The 18524-nt window shown below is 44.5% G+C and overlaps 1 protein-coding gene across 1 annotated transcript; it reads right to left on the reverse strand.

The window, feature by feature from the left end:
- Positions 1-539: 539 nt before the first annotated feature.
- hdlbpb (high density lipoprotein binding protein b) lies at positions 540-18264 on the reverse strand. The gene is made up of 28 exons (XM_041964569.1): positions 18176-18264; positions 16248-16327; positions 14486-14587; positions 14013-14164; positions 13464-13679; positions 11288-11494; positions 10820-11035; positions 9738-9944; positions 9233-9340; positions 8824-8928; positions 7955-8033; positions 7158-7297; positions 6918-7022; positions 6698-6811; positions 6523-6609; positions 6284-6415; positions 5849-6067; positions 5497-5718; positions 5021-5239; positions 4554-4695; positions 4184-4311; positions 3985-4089; positions 3706-3840; positions 3485-3628; positions 3160-3339; positions 2916-3032; positions 2666-2824; positions 540-2577 (listed from the first exon to the last, which is right to left on the reverse strand). Exons 3-28 carry the CDS (start codon positions 14559-14561, stop codon positions 2485-2487), a joined length of 3807 nt encoding a protein of 1268 aa, XP_041820503.1. The 5' UTR covers positions 14562-14587; positions 16248-16327; positions 18176-18264; the 3' UTR covers positions 540-2484.
- Positions 18265-18524: the final 260 nt, after the last annotated feature.

Genomic DNA, 18524 nt, shown 5'->3' on the forward strand with positions numbered 1-18524 from the left:
AATCTACTGCTGCTTTTGGTTCCTTCTTTTTTTTTTTCTTCAAATTTTATTTATAGTAGGAAAAAAAATCCGGTCACTGACATGTTATTGCAGTCTTGCATACTTCCTCAATCACACCTTTCCAAAATGCTATAGACTAATTACTCATTAAGGCCAATAGTGGGTTTTTTCATAGCTTTTTACACAAATAGCGGCTGCTTGCGGGGCAGCTCTGTCCTGCCATTAAAGAACAAAGACACATGAAGAAACTTTAAAATGCAGAGACTCAGAAAAGAGTTCAACAACTAAAATAGACAAATTACTAGTTTGCCGTCCCACAAACAAAATGATGATATAATTGTATTTAAGTACAATAACTACCACCGTCAGACAGTGATGTGTTGTATGGGCCTGTTCGGTTGCATAGTCGGTTTTGTGACTAATCTGTCGCCGGCTGTGAAGACTTTTAAGTTGGACCCTGAGTTTTTCTTTCTTTTTAATTTATTTTAATGTCTTCTTACTTTGAGCTGTCAGTCTGGTCCAGAGCTCTTTTTGGCCCGTTTTTTTTTTTTTTCGGAAACATGCTTATTTACTTTCTTTCTTGACTGAACCCCGTAAGGTTTGCGTAGGGAACTATACCCAACTGAATCACGGAGTTACATACCCGGTACTAAGGTCACACATGGGGCTCGGGGAACGGCTAACTTTCAGAATCAGAATCAGCTCTGATTTAAGTTCTAAATACATCTACCAGCACCTCCAGACCTCATAAATGGACGTGTTGTGTCACATGTGTTTAACTTATGCGAAAATGTATGCTAGTCACCATCATCAGCCACACTCCAGCTCTATAATAATTATACAAGCTGCAGCGTGATACCAATCTTCTCTTCAGAAAGAAAGCAAATAAGTTTATTTCTATTCCTATAAGACTTAAAGCACGAGGAAGCTTTTGGTTAAACTGACTGAAATCTGGGTCAAATGTAAGGTTGCTGTAAGTCTCAACTAGAAAGAGGACTAAGGGGAAACAAAGGTTTTTGCTACAAAATATCACTGAATACATGAGAAGCACTTGTTGAAAGAAAATGAAAGTGCAGCTGTTGACAGAGTTTGTTTTGAGGGATGGAGGTCAGATTCTAAGCAGCGTTGTGTGCACGTCGACAGTAAAATTCAAGTGTTCGTGAAGAGCTGCGGGGGGGAAAGACCTCTAAATGAGCTCTGAGAACAGCTCTGAGGAGAGAGACAAACGGACAAAGACCATGTAAAAGTTTGGTTCAGCTTCATTCAAATATACATCTTAACTTCCGCTCACACACTCACACACACATACAGTCTCCCAAATATGCCAGAAACCAACGACAACAAAAAAAATCCCACACAGTTTAAAAAAATAGCGAAAAGTTCTTTGTACACTTACACATAACAACTGTTAACATGTGCCCAAACCCTGACGTACAGCATTCACTCCTTCATTCATAAGGTTTTAAGCATCAAGCTACAGTGGGTGCTTTTATAAAAACACATGATCACAGTTCAAATAAAATGGCTCCTTTTTTTTGAATAAATTAACAGTTGTGACAAAATGACCTTCGTTACAATCGGTGCAGAGCTTCAAACGTGACTGAAACAAAAAACCTCCAGTGAGTCGACTACAGCAGCTGTTTTTTTTGCTCCCAGCTCCGACATAAATAAAGAGGGGATCTACGAACACTTGTGGGTGAAAAACCTCTCCTGAACCCACTAACACACACACACACATACACACGCACGCACACACACGCAGCTCATTGCCTCACCTGCTGCACCACATTAGTGACTGGAAAAGTGAGCCAACGTGAAACCTCCTTGTAAAAACCACAGGAAAAGAACCTTAAAAGATGCTGTTTACAAACTCTTCTCGCACGGTAAAACTCGCCTCTTTTTTGAGCTTAAAAATCCAGGATCTGACTACTACTTGGATACACGACCACCACCTCCTTGAAAGCGCCTTGCTTCAGGTGTCCAATGTTCCCCGGTGCTCCCTGACCCCACCCCTCTGATTCAGCGGACTCTGAAGACTTTAAACGTTTCTGATGTACTGCAGTGAGGTGGCGTTGAGGGCGCGAGTCTGGCAGTCAGAGGTGAAGAAGGGGGACAGTTTTTGAAATATTTCAGCGAGACCGGCAGGGGTGGTGCAATCGAGAGAGGCAGAGCGGGGCAGCAGAACTATAAAGAGAGCACTCAACGTTCATTTTTTTCTCTCTCTCTTAGGGGAAAGGAGGAAGTGGAGGTACTAAGAGCAAAGACAGATGAGGGGGGGAAAAAAGAAGGGATAGTTCTCCCAGAATTCATTGTGGCTGGTTGTGGGAGGACGTTACAAGGGAGGCTTACAGAGAAAGAAAGAGAGACACTAACAAGAAGAGGAGGAAGGAGGACGGCGAGCAGCAATTTGATTAGAGATTCTTTTTGTCTCTCATCTACTTTACAGAAGGTTTTTTTTTCCCGTTTTCCTCCAAATGAGCAGTCTCAGAACTTCTTGGGACCCCAGGCGGACGCTTGCTTCGGTGCCACGCCTGTCCCAAACGTGGGAAAATCCTCAGCACTGCTCATGTCAGGAGCCTGGAACAAACAGATACAACATACAACATGAGACTCATCTGCATCTCCTCTTTTCAACTGATTCAGAAAAAAAATCAGCATGTCCGACCTTGTTCCCTGCTGCGTTCCAGGGGGCGTCCCGCACCACAAAGCCCTTAGCCGGACCCCCACTGCTATCGTCCAATCCTCCCGCTCCACCTCCTCCTCCATAGCGAGATGGAGGCTTCATGTACGCCGCCAAGGTCTCCGTCTCTGTCACACTAAGCATCTGAGAGAGGCGGAGAGAGAAAACTGCCCTTAAAACAACCCAACAGGCTGTTACTGAAGTGTTGGTGTTTAACGCGTCTTTGTGAACTCACATATTCCTCCTCCAAGTTGAGCAGGTGGTCGATGGCGTTGTCCACGGTCTCAGGAAGTCCCGTCACCGTCACTTTATCTGGCTCGTCTGAGCCTGGCTGAGGGAACCGGATATCCACCTGAACACGTGGACAAGACATTGGAAAAGAAAAACAGAATAATAGAAATAGAATCAGGCCTTTTCTCCTTTGCATTCACAGCAGAAATTCAGCCATGATCTGGCGAGTAATCAACAACAGTCCTCACCTTGAACTCCTCCATCAGCTTGCGGATGGCTTTGCCGCGAGCTCCGATGATGCGAGCGTGGGTCCTCGGGTCCAGATGAACATCCTGGTTCACCATCTCCTGCAACTCGGCCACCAGCTGCTGGATGGCCTCACGCGCCTCCTCAACGTTGCGCTCGTACCCCGAGATCACGATCAGATCCTGGAGGAGGGGGGCGGGACGGATAAACAAACAGGGAGATGAACATAGATGGTAAGACAGGTTGGACAAAGGAGAAAAGTGTGAATTCATAGCTGAAGATAAAGTCTTCATGTGAACATGATCGCAACAAGTGGCAATAACACACCTGCTGCTCGTCTCCTTTGTCGGGGAACTGGATGCTGACGTCGTGGTCTTTCCTGATCTGAGAGATGACGGCTCCCTTGCGGCCGATGATCTTGGGATGAAACTTCGGATCTACAGACATGGTCACCTTGAAACTGCGCAGGGCCTGAAAAGGAGACGGGGCTGTTCAGCAGGTGGTCACAATCCAGACGTGCAAAAAGCAGATGATATGTGTTTGTGTACCCTGTCCTCCTGCTCTGCCTGCAGTTCTTTGACCCTCTCGAGCAGACCCTGTTTGGCTCGCTCCACGTTGGCGACCAGGCCCGTCACCTTGATCACATCCAGCTGCTTCTCTGGCTGCGGCACCCAGATGTTCACCTGCAAGACCACGCACAGACGACACGCACACTAAATTACACGTATCGCAATAACCAATCATGTTTAAAGCTGCTTTTCTTGTCTTTTTGACCTGTGGAGTGAAAGGCGTCTCGGCCAGAAGGTGGCAGCAGAGTGTAAACTAACCTCGTACTCCTCCATCATCTTCCTGATCCCGCTGCCCTTCTGGCCGATGATGTAGCGATGCAGCTCGTAAGACACCTCGACGTCCTCCGTTATGGGCACCAGCGCCTGAAGGAGGAAGCGGTGTTATTACTGAGGAATCTGACGATGGAGAGAGAGAACAAGAGCATCGTGGCTGTAACTGAAGGAAAATGGCGCCTACCAGCAGGGCGACTTTAGCCAGCTCACACTTCTCTGCACGCCCGGAGATGCTGATGATGTCACACTTGCGGGGGACGAACTCCGCCTCTGGACTGACCTCACCATTTTCCTGTGGTGGAGCCTCCTGACCTGTAATTTTACCACAGATTGAAAAGCTGGTGTTTAATTGCAGTTAGAGAAACACATTAATTTTTCCGCTGACTGCCACAATGGATTCAAATAATATAAGATTATATATTATAGGATTCTAATCTGAATTAATTTAGTCATCTTTTTAATAAATATGTCAATAAAGTGACAGTATTATTACAGGAGTGCAGTATTAGTATCACAGCTGCAGGTGCTTTTCTCCTGTGTGTTACGTTTCTGACCTGCAGCGCTGTCGTCTCTCTCGGGGAACTTGATTTGGACCTCGTGCTCCCTGGTGATGTGCTGGATGCGGCAACCTTTGGGCCCCATGATGGCACGGTGGTAGCGCTGGGGAATGGCCACCTCCACGCTCACCTGGGACTCCTGCTCGAGGGAGGAGACAGCTGGGTAACAACGGCACCGGCGGCAAACACACATCACGAGTTCAGCAGGATTACTTCTGGATGCTAAATCGTTGAGCGTAACATGACGTGTTTGATCCTGTCTGACGTTTAAAATGCAGCTACTGTTGGCAACATTTCAGTGACATTTACAAAATTAAACTTTGACCTGAACACCAATATTGATCAGAACAAGTGTCTCTTGCCAGAGGTCTTATCTGGGCAAAACTGATCAAAATGAAAATATACAGAAGTTTGTAATGACCTGAATTTCACTCTCTGTTGTGTCTTTCTCAAATATCTCTTACCAGGTCCTCGATGATTTCCTGGATGCGTTTCTTGGCGGCCTCCACACAGTCCTTGGCTCCCTTCAGAGTGACTCGCTGACTGTTGGCCCCCGTACGAGGGAAGCTGACGGCTACTCCGCCGTACTCCTCTGCCAGCTCCCGCAGCACCTGGCCTCTCCGACACACGAAGTGGCGGTGGTGGCGAACGTCTACTGCCATGCTGTCCTCTACCACGTCGTCCTGGGAAGGGGGGACAACACGAGTGTAGCATTCAGGTAGAGAATGGGGATATTTAAGATTTAGAGCTGTTCTCAAACTAATTCATCGCTTTGCTTTGCTTGACTACTGTGCAAAAAAACTTCAAAATAAAACTCAATAAAGAACAAACCAAACCAATAAATTAAGGGATGGTTAAAAAAGAATATTTATGCAGATTGAATGTACTGTATATACAGTATATATACAGTATATATATATATATGCAGTGTAATAATTACCAGGTTTTTGACCAGACTCTCGAGCTCCTTCTGGGCCTGACGAACAGCTTCCTCCTTCCCTACGATGGTGATCAGTTCCTGCTCTGTGTCATCCGGCGACGGGAAGATGATACGGGCCCCCGTCCTGTCCCGCACACGGCGAATGTTGGCCCCGCCGCGGCCAATCAGGAATTTGTGGTACTCTGGTTTCGCCTGGAGCTCAGCTGTGAAGTTGTTGACTTGCTGAAAATGACAGGAAGGAAGGAAAGGAAAGAAACGTCAGTATCAGCGTTTCCGTCCCTCCTTTCTATAGTTCACTCACTCACTCTGTTGTATCCAGTCTTTAAACTTTTCCTTCCCTGCTGCCACCCACCTTCTCCTCAGCCAGCTGCAGCAGCTGTTTCTTGGCCTTCTCCACCTCACCAGCGGGCCCTCTGATGGTGACTTTGTCCGAGCCGGAGCCCTCGGAGGGGAAATGGATGTGGACGCCGCCGCAGTCTTCCATGATGGAGCGCACGAGGCAGCCCTTTGAGCCAATCAGAGAGTTGTGCAGCTTGGCGGGGATGGTGACCTCCGTCTCCTTAATGTTGGCCTGGAGGGACGAAGACAGAAAGGAGAGCAGGAAGACACTGTGATACACGGCTACATTTTGAGCATGTTGTTGTCCAACCTTTGATATTTTAACCTTAAACTTCACTTCTTCTACACTGGTTATATTAGAATAAGCCCGTATAAGTGAGGGAAGGTAACTATAAAAAAAAGAAAAAAAGAAAAATTGTATTTCTGCCCAGAAACCCTTTACACTCACCAGTTCTCTCTGGATGGCGAGGATTCGATCTCTGGCTGCCTCACAGTTGCTCTTCTTGCCCGTGATGACGATCATCTCGGAGTTACTGTTCTCTGTCGGCAGGTCGATCTTAGTGTTGGTCTCCTCGCGTATCTGGTTGCATGAACATCATCTGTTATTTTGTGCCTTTATCATAACATAACAATACAGCTGATGTCCACAGTTAAACTGTTGAAATGAAAGCATGGTTTGAGTCTCACCTTTTTGATGTTGGCGCCGCCCTTGCCGATTATGTTTTTGTGAAACTGCTTAAAGATGGGAACCGAGAGCGAGAAGCTATTCTCAATCTGCAAGAGAAGGAAAGCTGCTGTGAAGTCAAGTGTAGAGAGACGCGACAAATGCAGAGACAAAGAGAGAGAAAACAGTGGGTCCTACCAGGTCAGCAATGATTTTCTGGAGGAACTTGGCACATTTCTCCACCTCGTTCTTCGGCCCTCTCAACTGGACAATGTCACTCTTCTGCGCCGGGTCGGGGAAATTGATAATGACCTGGAAGTAGATGAGATAATGCTCGTCAAATCAAATTAGAGCAGGATCAAAACAAATTTCCAGAGATGAATAGGCGAGATAAAGCGCAGGAAGGACGAACGTTCACCTCTGGGAACTTGTCTCGAACTTCTTTGATCTTTTCTCCCTTCTGGCCGATGATTGTCCGATGGAACTTCTGCTCCACGATCAGGTCTTTGGTGCGCTCGTTTTCCTGGAAATGGGGAGAAAAAAGTATGAGTGGGCCATTTTCAAGTGTGTGTACGGAGCTTTTTCCTTTTTTTTGTTCTTTTCTGATGACCATGACATTGAATGAATGAAGCGACCTAAACTTTGACCCCATTCTCACCATTCTCTGGACCATCTCAATGAGCTCTCTGCGTGCCAGCTGGACTCCTTTGGGGTCTCCCTCGATCCGGACCAGGCCGCTTCGTTCAGAGTCCTGGGGGATTCGTACCGACACTTTGTACTGCTCCTTGATCCGATTGACTGGAGTGAGAGTAGGAGGAAGGGATTGATGGTGGGACAGAGTGGAGAAAAATGTATTTTCAAAGATGTGTCGTAGAAACTCATCACATCACTCCACAATCAATTTCTCTGCTTTACACTGTGAAAACTGGTCACGACCAGAGACCACAGTAACTGAGATGAACTGAGGCATGACGGCTGAAATTACAAACTTTTTACAGCTATCAGCCATCGGCTATTACTGCTGATTTAAATGTGTTAAGGTTTCGGTGCGTGCCAGATTGCCTGTCAAGACCCACGTAAAAAACAGCTGTGATGAGGCTTCAACCAGCGACAGTCTGACTCAGCAGAGTCAGAGTCACAGTGTGATCATTACAGCAGACGCACGAACACTTAAGAGCCACAAAATATTATCATAGTGCTACAAGTTATTTGGGATCCAGAATTTGATGCAGGGTCTCAAAACAAGTCTAAAAGATGTGATGATTCTGACTAAAGGAGAAAAACTAAAAAGTGGCAAAAATCACAGCGTCAGTGGATAATTTTCTCCGAGGCACTTTATCCTACCGTTAAGTTTAAAAACCGCTGGTTCCGCTGCCATCTGAACTCTAAACCCCAGCAGTGTTTGTGTCCCAGTTTTTTTTTTGGTTGAGCTCAGCAGAACAGAGGTGTACTCACTGTTGGCTCCGTTCTTTCCGATGAGGTGTCTGTGGAAACGCTGGTCTATGATGACTTCAGTGTAGTCCATCCTCACCAGCTGTACACAGAGGGAGATTCAGGACTGAATTTGTACCTGAGCTGCAGCAAATCCTCACATTTGAACAGCTGGAGCCATCACTTGAAAAATAACTTAAGAATTTCTCATTCACTCAAAAAAATACTGTGTGTTCTTTCTCTTCTTTCTTTGTCGTTTCCACAGCTGAATGTTTGACCTTCACTGTGCAGAACAAGATTTCACATTCATCTGCTGAGGTAGAAAGTTTCTCTGTGCTCACTGAAAGGCCATTCTTTATAACATCACAAAGAAGTTTGGAAACCAAACCTGGTCCAATACTGAGCTTGCAAAAGTGTGTGATGCAGAAACTTGAAGTCCCCAGCACACACACGCTGAGAATGGACTTTACAGTGAAGTAGGAGACAACTGTTGTCCAGCAGTTCAACTTGTATCTATAGGTTCTGGATGTTTAATGAAGGAGACGCCCCTTCAAAGCTATTCTTCCCTAAGACTGTTCACCCTATTTTCCATACCATAATAATGTAGTTATAGTAACAGTCACATTTGTAAAGCTGAAAAATATTTATTGTTATTCTAGAATTTCTTTTAAATTTCAACCTTGGTAAAAACTTTTACATCAACAGAAAGTGTTGATGAGTGAGTCATATGAACAGGAGACTGAGCTGCACCGTATTGACAGACTTGGGATCGTTTAACACAGCAGCGGGACTGTAACACAGCTCAGACGTTAGTGCAGGTGGGTGCTTCCTTTTAAGCTCTTTATTGCACATGGTTTGTTGAGATCCATGAGTTTAGGTGTGTGAGTACTCACAAGGTCCTTGATGATCTCTTGTATCTGAGCTTGAGCCTGCTCCACCTCCTCTGTTGGCCCCTCCAGACTGATGCGCTCCTCACCATCCGTAAACTCTATGTGAACCTACACACACACACAGACACACACACATAGACACACACACACACACACACACACACACACACGCACAACAGTCCTGCTGTCACTTGTCAGTTTCCCCCTCCTTCATCACCTCCTACATGATACACACTGTTCACCGCTCTCAGTTTTATTGGTCCCACACACTGTCACTGCAATACACCCTCTATCCTACTTTCTCAAAGTATTCTGTCACATTGTGGGAAGAAGAAGAAGTACAATGTGTGTTTGATCTCTGGTTTCTAACTCAGATCATCTCTCTCCTACCTCCTCCTCCTCCTCCTCTTACCCGTGGTAGTTGCTGTGTGATCCGCCCGATGTTCTGTCCTTTCTTGCCGATGATGAAGCGATGCAGCCAGGCCGGAGCGGTCACCTCTACAACCATCACACTCTTTGCCTGCACAAGCAGAGGGCTTACAAGTTATAATCCAATTTACATCCACAACCATTCACGGAAATCTCAGAACAAACAATCACTAATACATGGTTTCAGACGGATTCACCTTTGGTAAATAATTGGCTGCAAATTCAAGCTGCATTAACAAATATGCTGTTTCCAGCCTCAGCAGGCAGCTGTTTTTAACAAGGAAAGCTATGATAAACCCACGACACACCGCCTGCTTAGTACCAAACAGTCAGACACAGTTCATGGCTGTATGGTGAACACAGTGGAGCATTTAGCACATACACACACACAAACAAACAAACGGCAATGGGATGCTAATGTTGCTCTGTGTCTGCTTGATGAGTAAACACGATGAACATGGACTTTAAACCTCCCCTCTCCTCCTCACCTTTGCGTACACCTGCGTGAGCGCCGGTCCCAGCTTGTCAGGCTCTCCCCTCAGGATGATGGTCTCTGAGCCGGAGTCCAGAGGGGGCATCTCCACAGAAACCCCCGTGGCCTCCAGGATCTCCTGCAGGGTGTTGCCCTTTGGACCTATGATGTACTTATGCTGAGACTTCTTCACCTCCACGGAGATTGTGGTGGTCTTCCTCTTCTGCGGGGTGGAGAGGGAGAGGATTAGAATAGATGATTGAGTGGCAGAGAAGATGACGGTGGTGAGAGGAAGGGCAGCGGTAGGGAGCGGGGACATTGAGGGACACGGTGCGGGACGGATGGGAAGACAGCAAGGGACAGAATGAGGAATGAAAGACAGGAAACAGGAAGGAGAAAAGTTGGCATAAATAAGAGGAAAATGAGGACTGAGCGACAGAATGACAAAAGGAGGAAATATATTTGTTTTTGCCTCTCATCCATATGCACTAAACCACATTAGCATTCTCATCCTGTTGTTCTCTAGTGAAATCCAATTTTCCCCCCGCATTATCTCCGGCTTGCCTATCACCAGCCCTCATCTGGTACACACATACAAACACACACTTCCTCATCTACATTTCATTCATCCATCTTCAATAGTTTCTTGTAAACTCCTGTAGAGAACGCACATTTGCGTGTGGTAGAAAATAAAACGACCTTATACGATAGAAAATGATGAAAATAGATGAAAACTCCTCCAGTTTTATTACAGATGAGGTTTGAGATTCAGCCGGCAGAGGAAACAAGTAGCTAAAGAGAGACTGTGGGGAAGACAGAACCCCAAAGTTCATATTTGGAATCACATGCGTTCTGCCATAATGCCATGAAGCAAAAGTCCCCGGCTGAAATCAAACAGTGGATGCTGAAGTTAGATGATGTATGCCTTTACCATTATTCCACCAGGACACTCGCAGTTAGATAAAAGACATGGAAATAAAAACTATTTAACCTGCTGCTAAGCCATCATGAATCAATTTAACATTACAAATCAATTCAAAAGTCAGTTAGTCAGAATGGGGTTATACAAGCTCTACGATGGCTTTTGAACAAACGCACCTTGTCGTCGTAGATGGCTCGGATGCGGCTGAGCGCCAGGGCGACGGCCTCCTTCTCCCCGGTGATGACGATCTCGTCCTTGGGCAGGCTGGGCGGGGGGATGCTGATGCGAGCCCCCGTCTCCTGGCTCAGCTCCTGCACCAGCCGGTTGTGGGCGCCGGCGATGAAGGGGTGGAAGGCCTTCTCCAGGGACAGACGCTCCACTGCACGCTTGTCCTGGTGAGCGTGAGGACAAGGAGGAGGAGGAAGACAAAGAGGGGGAGGAGGAGATCAAACAAAAGAAAATGTTAATAGTGGTTAACCAAGATGCTAAAGATGACTGCCATGATTAGAGAGGCAATAAAGTACACAAAGGTTAACTAGCATCTATTAACAGACAATTTAAGCCTTCAGTTTTTTTACTTTTTATTCACTCATTGCTCCATTGCCAGATATTTTAAAGACCACAAACTGAGGCCCAGGGCAGACCTGTTCAGCAGAGATCAGAAGTATTTCATGGCGAGCCTTCTCGATGCCCTCCTTGGTGCCAGTGATGCGGATGTTGGCGCTGGGGTCGTCGGGACGTGGAATAGCGATCTTGGTGGCGGTCTTCAGCTCCAGCTCCTGCAGCTTCTCGCCGTTCTTACCGATGACGAAACGATGGTGCTCCTTGGGGATGGCGACTGTAGCTGAGGCCTGGGAGAGTGGGAGAAAGTTTGAGGGAGAAAGTGAGATGCATTTGCATTGTTACACAGCAGAAAATGGTAGGAAATCATTGGAGCAGGGGCACATTATCTTGCCTGAACTGATTTTATTAGCATTATATAGATCTCTCTGAGGAGTTAGGGTTCAGACATATCCATAAAAATACACAACTGATGCTGCAGCTAGTTTCCATCTTTGTATATTATACATTTTACCAAGGACAGTAACTGAAGGAAACTTAAAGAGTACCAATGAAAGAGTTCTCAGCAGGTAAACAACAACAAAAGCGTTTGACCTTGCGAAGAGCACGGAGTGTTTTTCTGCACTATTGTATCAATAACTGCAGCTCAGCTAAACAGGTGGACCTCAGTGCACCAATTGAGGTGGAAATCAGCATGTTTGCTGCTGAAGCTAAGCAAGGCTGCCCTTGGGGAGCTGACGGTCATTTTTCAGCAACTTTTTTTCAACTTTTTTGTCCTGAATTGGCCTGCCTGCACAGATAGGGTTTTTCAAGGTGCAGCGAGAAGCAACTCTCCCTGCATATCTTTGGATTGAGTCATTTTCTAAAATAAACGACAGCGATGTAATTTTGTAAGGATGGAAAAAATACCAATAAAAGTAATAGATAGTCACATTAAAACTTCTCTGGTCTCGTTCATCAGTTAAAGTGGTGACGAAGTGTTCTTCCTCAAAGGAACATCTGTTACCCACTGGTATTTTTCAATGCATCCACTATTAAGCGAAAAAGTGCTTGTGAAACTCTTTTTTTACATTTCACTTTGACAGACACTTACACATAGATTAAGTGTAATTCCAAAACACAGGAATGTGTAATCCATAAAAATACACATTATTCAACACCAGCACACATTGCGCATGCACCAATACATTATCACACAAGGTATCAAGCTAAAGAAGCAACAAACGGTATTTTTAAATTATATTACAGTAACTTCACTAACGGTGATAATCTCATGACTACAATTGTGCAACAAAGCTCAACAAATGAAATCCCATTTTATTGCAACAGCAACAACTTGTATACTTATATCTATTTTATTCTGCATGCTTGGAAAATCAACTTTGCAACAATGGTCTTGACTGACGCAGTGATGCTATTGATTATCTAACCCATTACTGTAATCAGTCAGTGATTTGTTCATTTTGAAATGGGGGGTGGCCCAACGGGAGGGTTTGATTAGAGTTACCTAACTATGTATTTTCAGCAGCACAGATGCTACTGAATGATCATAGAAATATTATAGGAATATTGTAGGAATACGACAGGCAGCAGTGTGTCTCTATGATCCAAGATGCTACTTGTCACTTTGATCATGAAAGTGACATTACTCTATACAGTATATAGGCTACAATATTTTATAGCATTGAGTATTTATAGTATTTAGTTTGAAGAATATCATCGTTCCAAGACAAAACTGACAGAAAGGCAGGACTGAGAGTAAAGGCCCGACTACAAATCCATCTGCTGCTTCAGCACCACGGACAGCACCATGGGTTTATCAACACACAGCACCATTAGGCTGCTGATGTTTCACAGTCATTGTCGGGACCATAGATTCTAACTTGCACAAACCACCAGATAAAGGATCAGTGATTCAGTCACTAACGAACAGTCACGAAAAAAACGGTCTGTCCCTGTAGTTTCTGTTGCCAGGCGATGGGGAGGGCAGGTTAACAATGCAGATGCATTTTAATAATTTTCTTAACAAGCAGGATGACATCCCCTCTCACACTGCTTACTGACTGTACCGTTGTCTTGAAACTTTGCCTTTCTTTTATAACTTCTAATTTTTCACTGCTTAACCTTTATGAAGCCAAAGGAAATTGCATTTTCAACAGATCTAGTCAAGAATACACCCCTGCGATGCTCAGTATCCCATAAACTGACAGATTTAGCCTGTTAGCAAACTATAAGCACAAACAACTAAGGTAGATTCACCTGCGTCTGCAGACGAGCTACGATTTCCTTGCGAGCCTTCATGACAGAGTCCAGTTTGCCGGTGACCATGATGGACAGACCCTGGTCTTTGGCCAGGGACAGCTCAATGTGGGCCCCTGTCCGCTGCATGATGTCCAAACACACTTTGGCCTCCTCACCCTCCCCAAACTGGCTGTTGTCCTTGTAGCGACGCTCCTCCAGGGGCACATGGAACACCTACGCACAGAGCACTTCAGAGTGTCGCCGGTTTCACCATAACAGGTGCATCTTATTGACAAGCTCTACTGAAGCCACCGTGGCTTGTATCCAAATGTAGTACAGTCAGAGGAAATGCAAAGTGCAAAGGAATGAACAGTCATCAGCTGTTTTACTTACTGTTTTTTATATTATTGATACACTTTTATTTTTTTTAGCATAAATGACAGTAGTTAAAGTCAAAATTAGAAACTGAGTGTTTACATGCTTTCTTCAATGTGTGTTCCTCCACTCATAGGATTTGCATGTATATACTTGTGTGTAATCGGGAGTACCTGTTCATGTATTACATACCTGGGTGATGACAGAGGCTTTAATGGGCCTGATCTTAGTCCCCCACGCTGAGGCCGGCTCCCCGGCCTTCTCCCCTGGTGCCCCCTTCTCCGGCAGCGGAGGGAAGGCCTCCAGGTAGGTGGGGATGTAGGCCTCATCCTCAGGGACACAGCCTGGCCCGGAGAGACAAAGATAAATGAGGCAAGGATGAAGACAAGGATGGAGGAGGAAAACAGCTAGCATGTAAGGATGGCTAGAGAAGGGGATATCGAGATTAAGAAGAGACAATACGTATACTGAGACCAGAAACAGCTGAAAACATAAGTACCATGTCCAGTACACGAAAACAGGGAATGTACTGCAAATGCAAACAGGAGAAAATCGAAATATGTTTACCTGATCTCCTGGGCTAACAAGTGGCTAACTAGCTTGGGCTCCAGAGGTAAAACCCTTCTAATGACAGTGAAAAGAAGTAGATGACAGGCAGACGTTACCTGTAATCTCCTGGTCCTTGAGGCCACTGCGATGCTCCGCAAAGCTCTCCGGGGTCAACACTGCCACTGAGCTCATGGTTCAAGACTTATTCCGCTATTCCACTAAGACAGAGATGGAGTGCAAAAACAATGAATAAATCAAACCCTGTAATCTCTTGGGAGGAAATTAGTGGCTGTAGCTGTATGACATTTCATATTCATAAACTACTAACTGGATGATTCAACAGCAAAAAGCCATCAGAAATACAGAAGCCCGCTTTAAACTTTGTCTCATGTGTTTGCTCTTCTTCCCTCCTCGATTGCACTGGTGGATATTCTCTATCGCTTTCTACGTGCCCCAGAAGATTGAGGCTGCCTCTGTGACACTGCTACACTGCACCAATGCTGCATGTTACACCTGAGATGCTCCAATTAACACTTTACAAGCCTCAGACAAACACACGGTGCCACAAAGCCTCAGGGACAGGGTTATCACAAGTCACACACTATGAGCTGTCCTAGACTAAAAACAACTGCTGCTGACATTCCTTGTGATACAGAATCACAGGATCTTGTCAACAGTGCGTATTCCCTGAGCATTTTTTACACAGAAAATCCAAACACATCAAAACCTACACATCCTTGAACTGCAATTCTGACTGTGAATGTTTTGTGAACACTGAAACAGTCTCGTGGTTCAGGGAGGAAATCGTATTTTTATGGATACAAAATGCTGCTGCTGATGAGGAAGCAGATCTTGTATGTTACATCTCAGCCTTTTTTTCTGATTTCTACCATAAGATAGAAGCGAGATAAAATCATATTCTGAAATAACAGTTAAGCTGTCTAGGATTATGGGAATCACTCAATTTGACGCAATATTTTTGCTTCAATATCTTTGATGTTATTCGCGCTTATAAACAAATCCATCCCCTCGCCGTGTGATGCTTCTGGCTGAGCACAACAGTGACTTTGTGCTATTATCTAAGATCTGTGAAATGTTCCAGTAGGACTGTTCCTCTTGAAATATTACTATGTGCTCCCAGTGTGTATTCAGATCATAGCTGCCATGTGAAATCTTATCCTGCTGGTGACGGCCCTGCCTAACCCCCTTCGTAAGCCCAGGATATGTAATTCAAATGTAAGATGTATCTAAAGGAGTAAGAAGAAAGTCTTGTGGAAAATATTGAAGGATACAGCAGCACTAAGTTAAAGCTGTGGAAGATCCGATCAAGCAGAAGTAGCTTAAGCCCTATTCGCACGGGACAAGTATTATCAGAGGACCTCATGTGATTTAGAAATTACCCCGCCCCCCAAACAACAAACACACATCTGCGTTTCATGTGGCACATTCGAACAGGATGAGTAAAGTCTGTATTTTATTCGAATTTACTGTCATTATCCCTCAGATATGATCTCAAGGCTCTGCAAAACATTCACTCCTTCAACGACAAGAGCAATGAGCCTCCTGAATTTGCACCCAAAATGCTGTCACAACTCTCATTTATAATTGCCAACGCAATGCAGAGGCAGAGACATAGCAGAAAAAACAAAAAACCTTGCAAAAAACCCAATTCTGACTGAGATGCTGATTGCAGGAGACTAATATTATCACATGTGGTATGGTAGGTAATTTGGGGGTGGAAATTTAGTTTGCAAATTACAGAGATGGCAGGTTTACACAGGATTAAGATCACAGACGACCCCAGGTCCTCAGGTAACACAAGGCCCAAGCAAATAGGCTTTAGTCTGACCGTATTGTACAAAGTGAGGCCAGGCTTACCTGCAAAAGGTCAATTGCCAGAGAGTCCGTCCAGTTAGCGGCTACCGTAGGCGCTTCAGTGTGACTGTGTGTTTCAGCTCCTGGGAAGAAAAAAAAAAGAGACTGAAAGTGAACACTGTAAATCAAAAAGCTCTATAGCACGGAGGCTGGGTTTAATACTGTAAACACCCACACTGCACTGCACCTTAAACTGTCTGGATCTGATTCACTCTCCTCCTTTCTCTTCCCCTCCCCTCTCCACATCCCTCTGCCCCCTTTAAAGTTTATGGCAAATTCAATGGCTGAGGAAATTCAAGAGCAAACCTAACCAAAAAATGTGAGTCTGTACTGCACTACAAAAAACATGATGCCCATCTCTTTTTCTCCCAAGTTCCCCAGTGTCTCATTCTGGGTTCACAAGGAAAAAATAACATACATGACAAACTCATGTTTGCAGCCAAAGATTAGATAGATAGATAGATATACTTTATTTATCCCAAGCTGGGAAATTGCAGAATTATTGAACTTTGTTTTGAATTCTCATGGAGATCCAAAGATATCAAATATACCAAACTCAAGTTCCAGATGTGTATACATTTTTAAATATAAAAATATGCTATATTTCCAACACTGAAAAGCTGGAACAAGCTGAGAGAGAATTTGGAAGATGAGTTTAGGAACCTAGGAGTATGACTGCATGTTAAGGGATGTGTGGAGTGCAAATACATTTACTGTGCATGTATTTCCGTTTCAAGCTATTTTAAACTTGTAATTGACTACATTTCAGAGCTTAGCAGCAACTAACAATTATTTTCATTGTCAATTAATCTGTCAATTGTTTTCTCGATTAATCGATTAGCAATTTGGTCTATAAAATGTCAGACAATGGTGAAAAATGTCGATCAGTGTTTCACTTTACTCATATACATCTCGATCTACATTCAAAAGCAATTGTTACTGTGCAGAAACAAAACATAAAAACTAGAATGATCTTAAAAAATAAGCTTGTTTCATTTTAAATTACCCAAAAGCTAAGAGAGTAGCCAAAATTATTTTCACCTAAACTAAATACTACAGTAAAGTCTACTGACACCTTAATGCACCCGTACTAATAATTGTAACTGTAACCCACAGTATGACTACTTATTCTTGAGTTTATTCCTGTTAATGCAGTATTTTTACGTAAGTACGAGGAGTTAAATTTAATATTATTTTAGCACTGTGGTATTGTTAGTTTTACTTGAGGAATTTATTTGAAGTCTTCTTCCACCATTTGTTAGCTATTGCATCAGGTCTCCCACTGTGGACCGCTACCACAATGTTAGTTTGCTAATAATTACATTAAAATGCAATGAAGCCAGAACATTGGAACTAAATAAAAGAAACAAAGAGCACTATGGTCGCTACTATACAGTTTAAAGCTAACAGTTAACTTGGCGGAGGTAGTGACTATCAATACCGCTGTGTTTCCAACTCTCAACAGAACAAATACAGACGGCGAAATTAATCTAACCGTGCACCGTGCTAGCTAACGACTCTGCTAATCGCATCTCTCTCTCTAGCCCAACGTCTTTATTGCTAGCTTGAGGATGCACTGCATGGCTGGTCGTGCTAGCTTGAGGGCTATGTTAACCGCTGCTGCCGAACAAATGCTATGAGTTTCAAACATTGGTTAGCCGGGTCCGCTAAGCTAACACACATCCCTGTGCTCCGACCTCAGCCGGGGATAATTAGGCGCAAGGACTTTCTGATAATCGGCTAAAAAACAAGCCAGGCGGATAGATAACCAGCTCCAGCTCGCTAGCTCCGGGGGCGCTAACCTCGCTAACCCTGACTGCTTCTCGTTCTTGTCGAACCGGCTTTCTCGCTACCATGGCCAGGCTCCCACTTCATCCGCGGTGTTCATATTTAGATAGAAAACGAAAATGAAATAAATCCAGTAACCCTACCTTTCAGAGAGAAAATATAGCAGAGGGTGTATGTTTGACAGGTGATGGTGTAAACACAGATGTGATTGGTCTAGGAGCATTTCCTCTGCCTGCGGAACGATACGAGCATGCACTGCGACTCACCGAGTATAAAGGAAATGCCGCAGTATCTTTACGCAACGGGAGCATCCAAGTTAAATAGACCCGGGAGATTTTTGTCTCACTCTACTCACTCTGTTGTTATATTCAGCAGTAAAAGACTAAAACATGACACACGTTGTGCCGTGAATGTTAATCGACAAATGAAAGAATATCTCAAGTCATCAGCCCCCGCATCGTCTCACGGCCATCAAACTGACCGGGTCTACTT

The sequence above is a fragment of the Chelmon rostratus genome, chromosome 23 (genome assembly GCF_017976325.1).
Source record: "Chelmon rostratus isolate fCheRos1 chromosome 23, fCheRos1.pri, whole genome shotgun sequence".
Lineage (NCBI taxonomy): Eukaryota > Metazoa > Chordata > Actinopteri > Chaetodontiformes > Chaetodontidae > Chelmon > Chelmon rostratus.

Bases quoted from the DNA above. Each gene is read 5' to 3' on its own strand.
- hdlbpb (XM_041964569.1), bottom strand. From the start codon at position 14,561: ATGAGCTCAGTGGCAGTGTTGACCCCGGAGAGCTTTGCGGAGCATCGC. The intron at 6,812-6,917 runs GTGAACGTTCGT...ATCTACTTCCAG, and splicing joins TTCGAGACAAGTTCCCAGAG to GTCATTATCAATTTCCCCGA. The intron at 3,033-3,159 runs GTGAGGACTGTT...CCACGTGTTCAG, and splicing joins AGCTGATGGAGGAGTTCAAG to GTGGATATCCGGTTCCCTCA.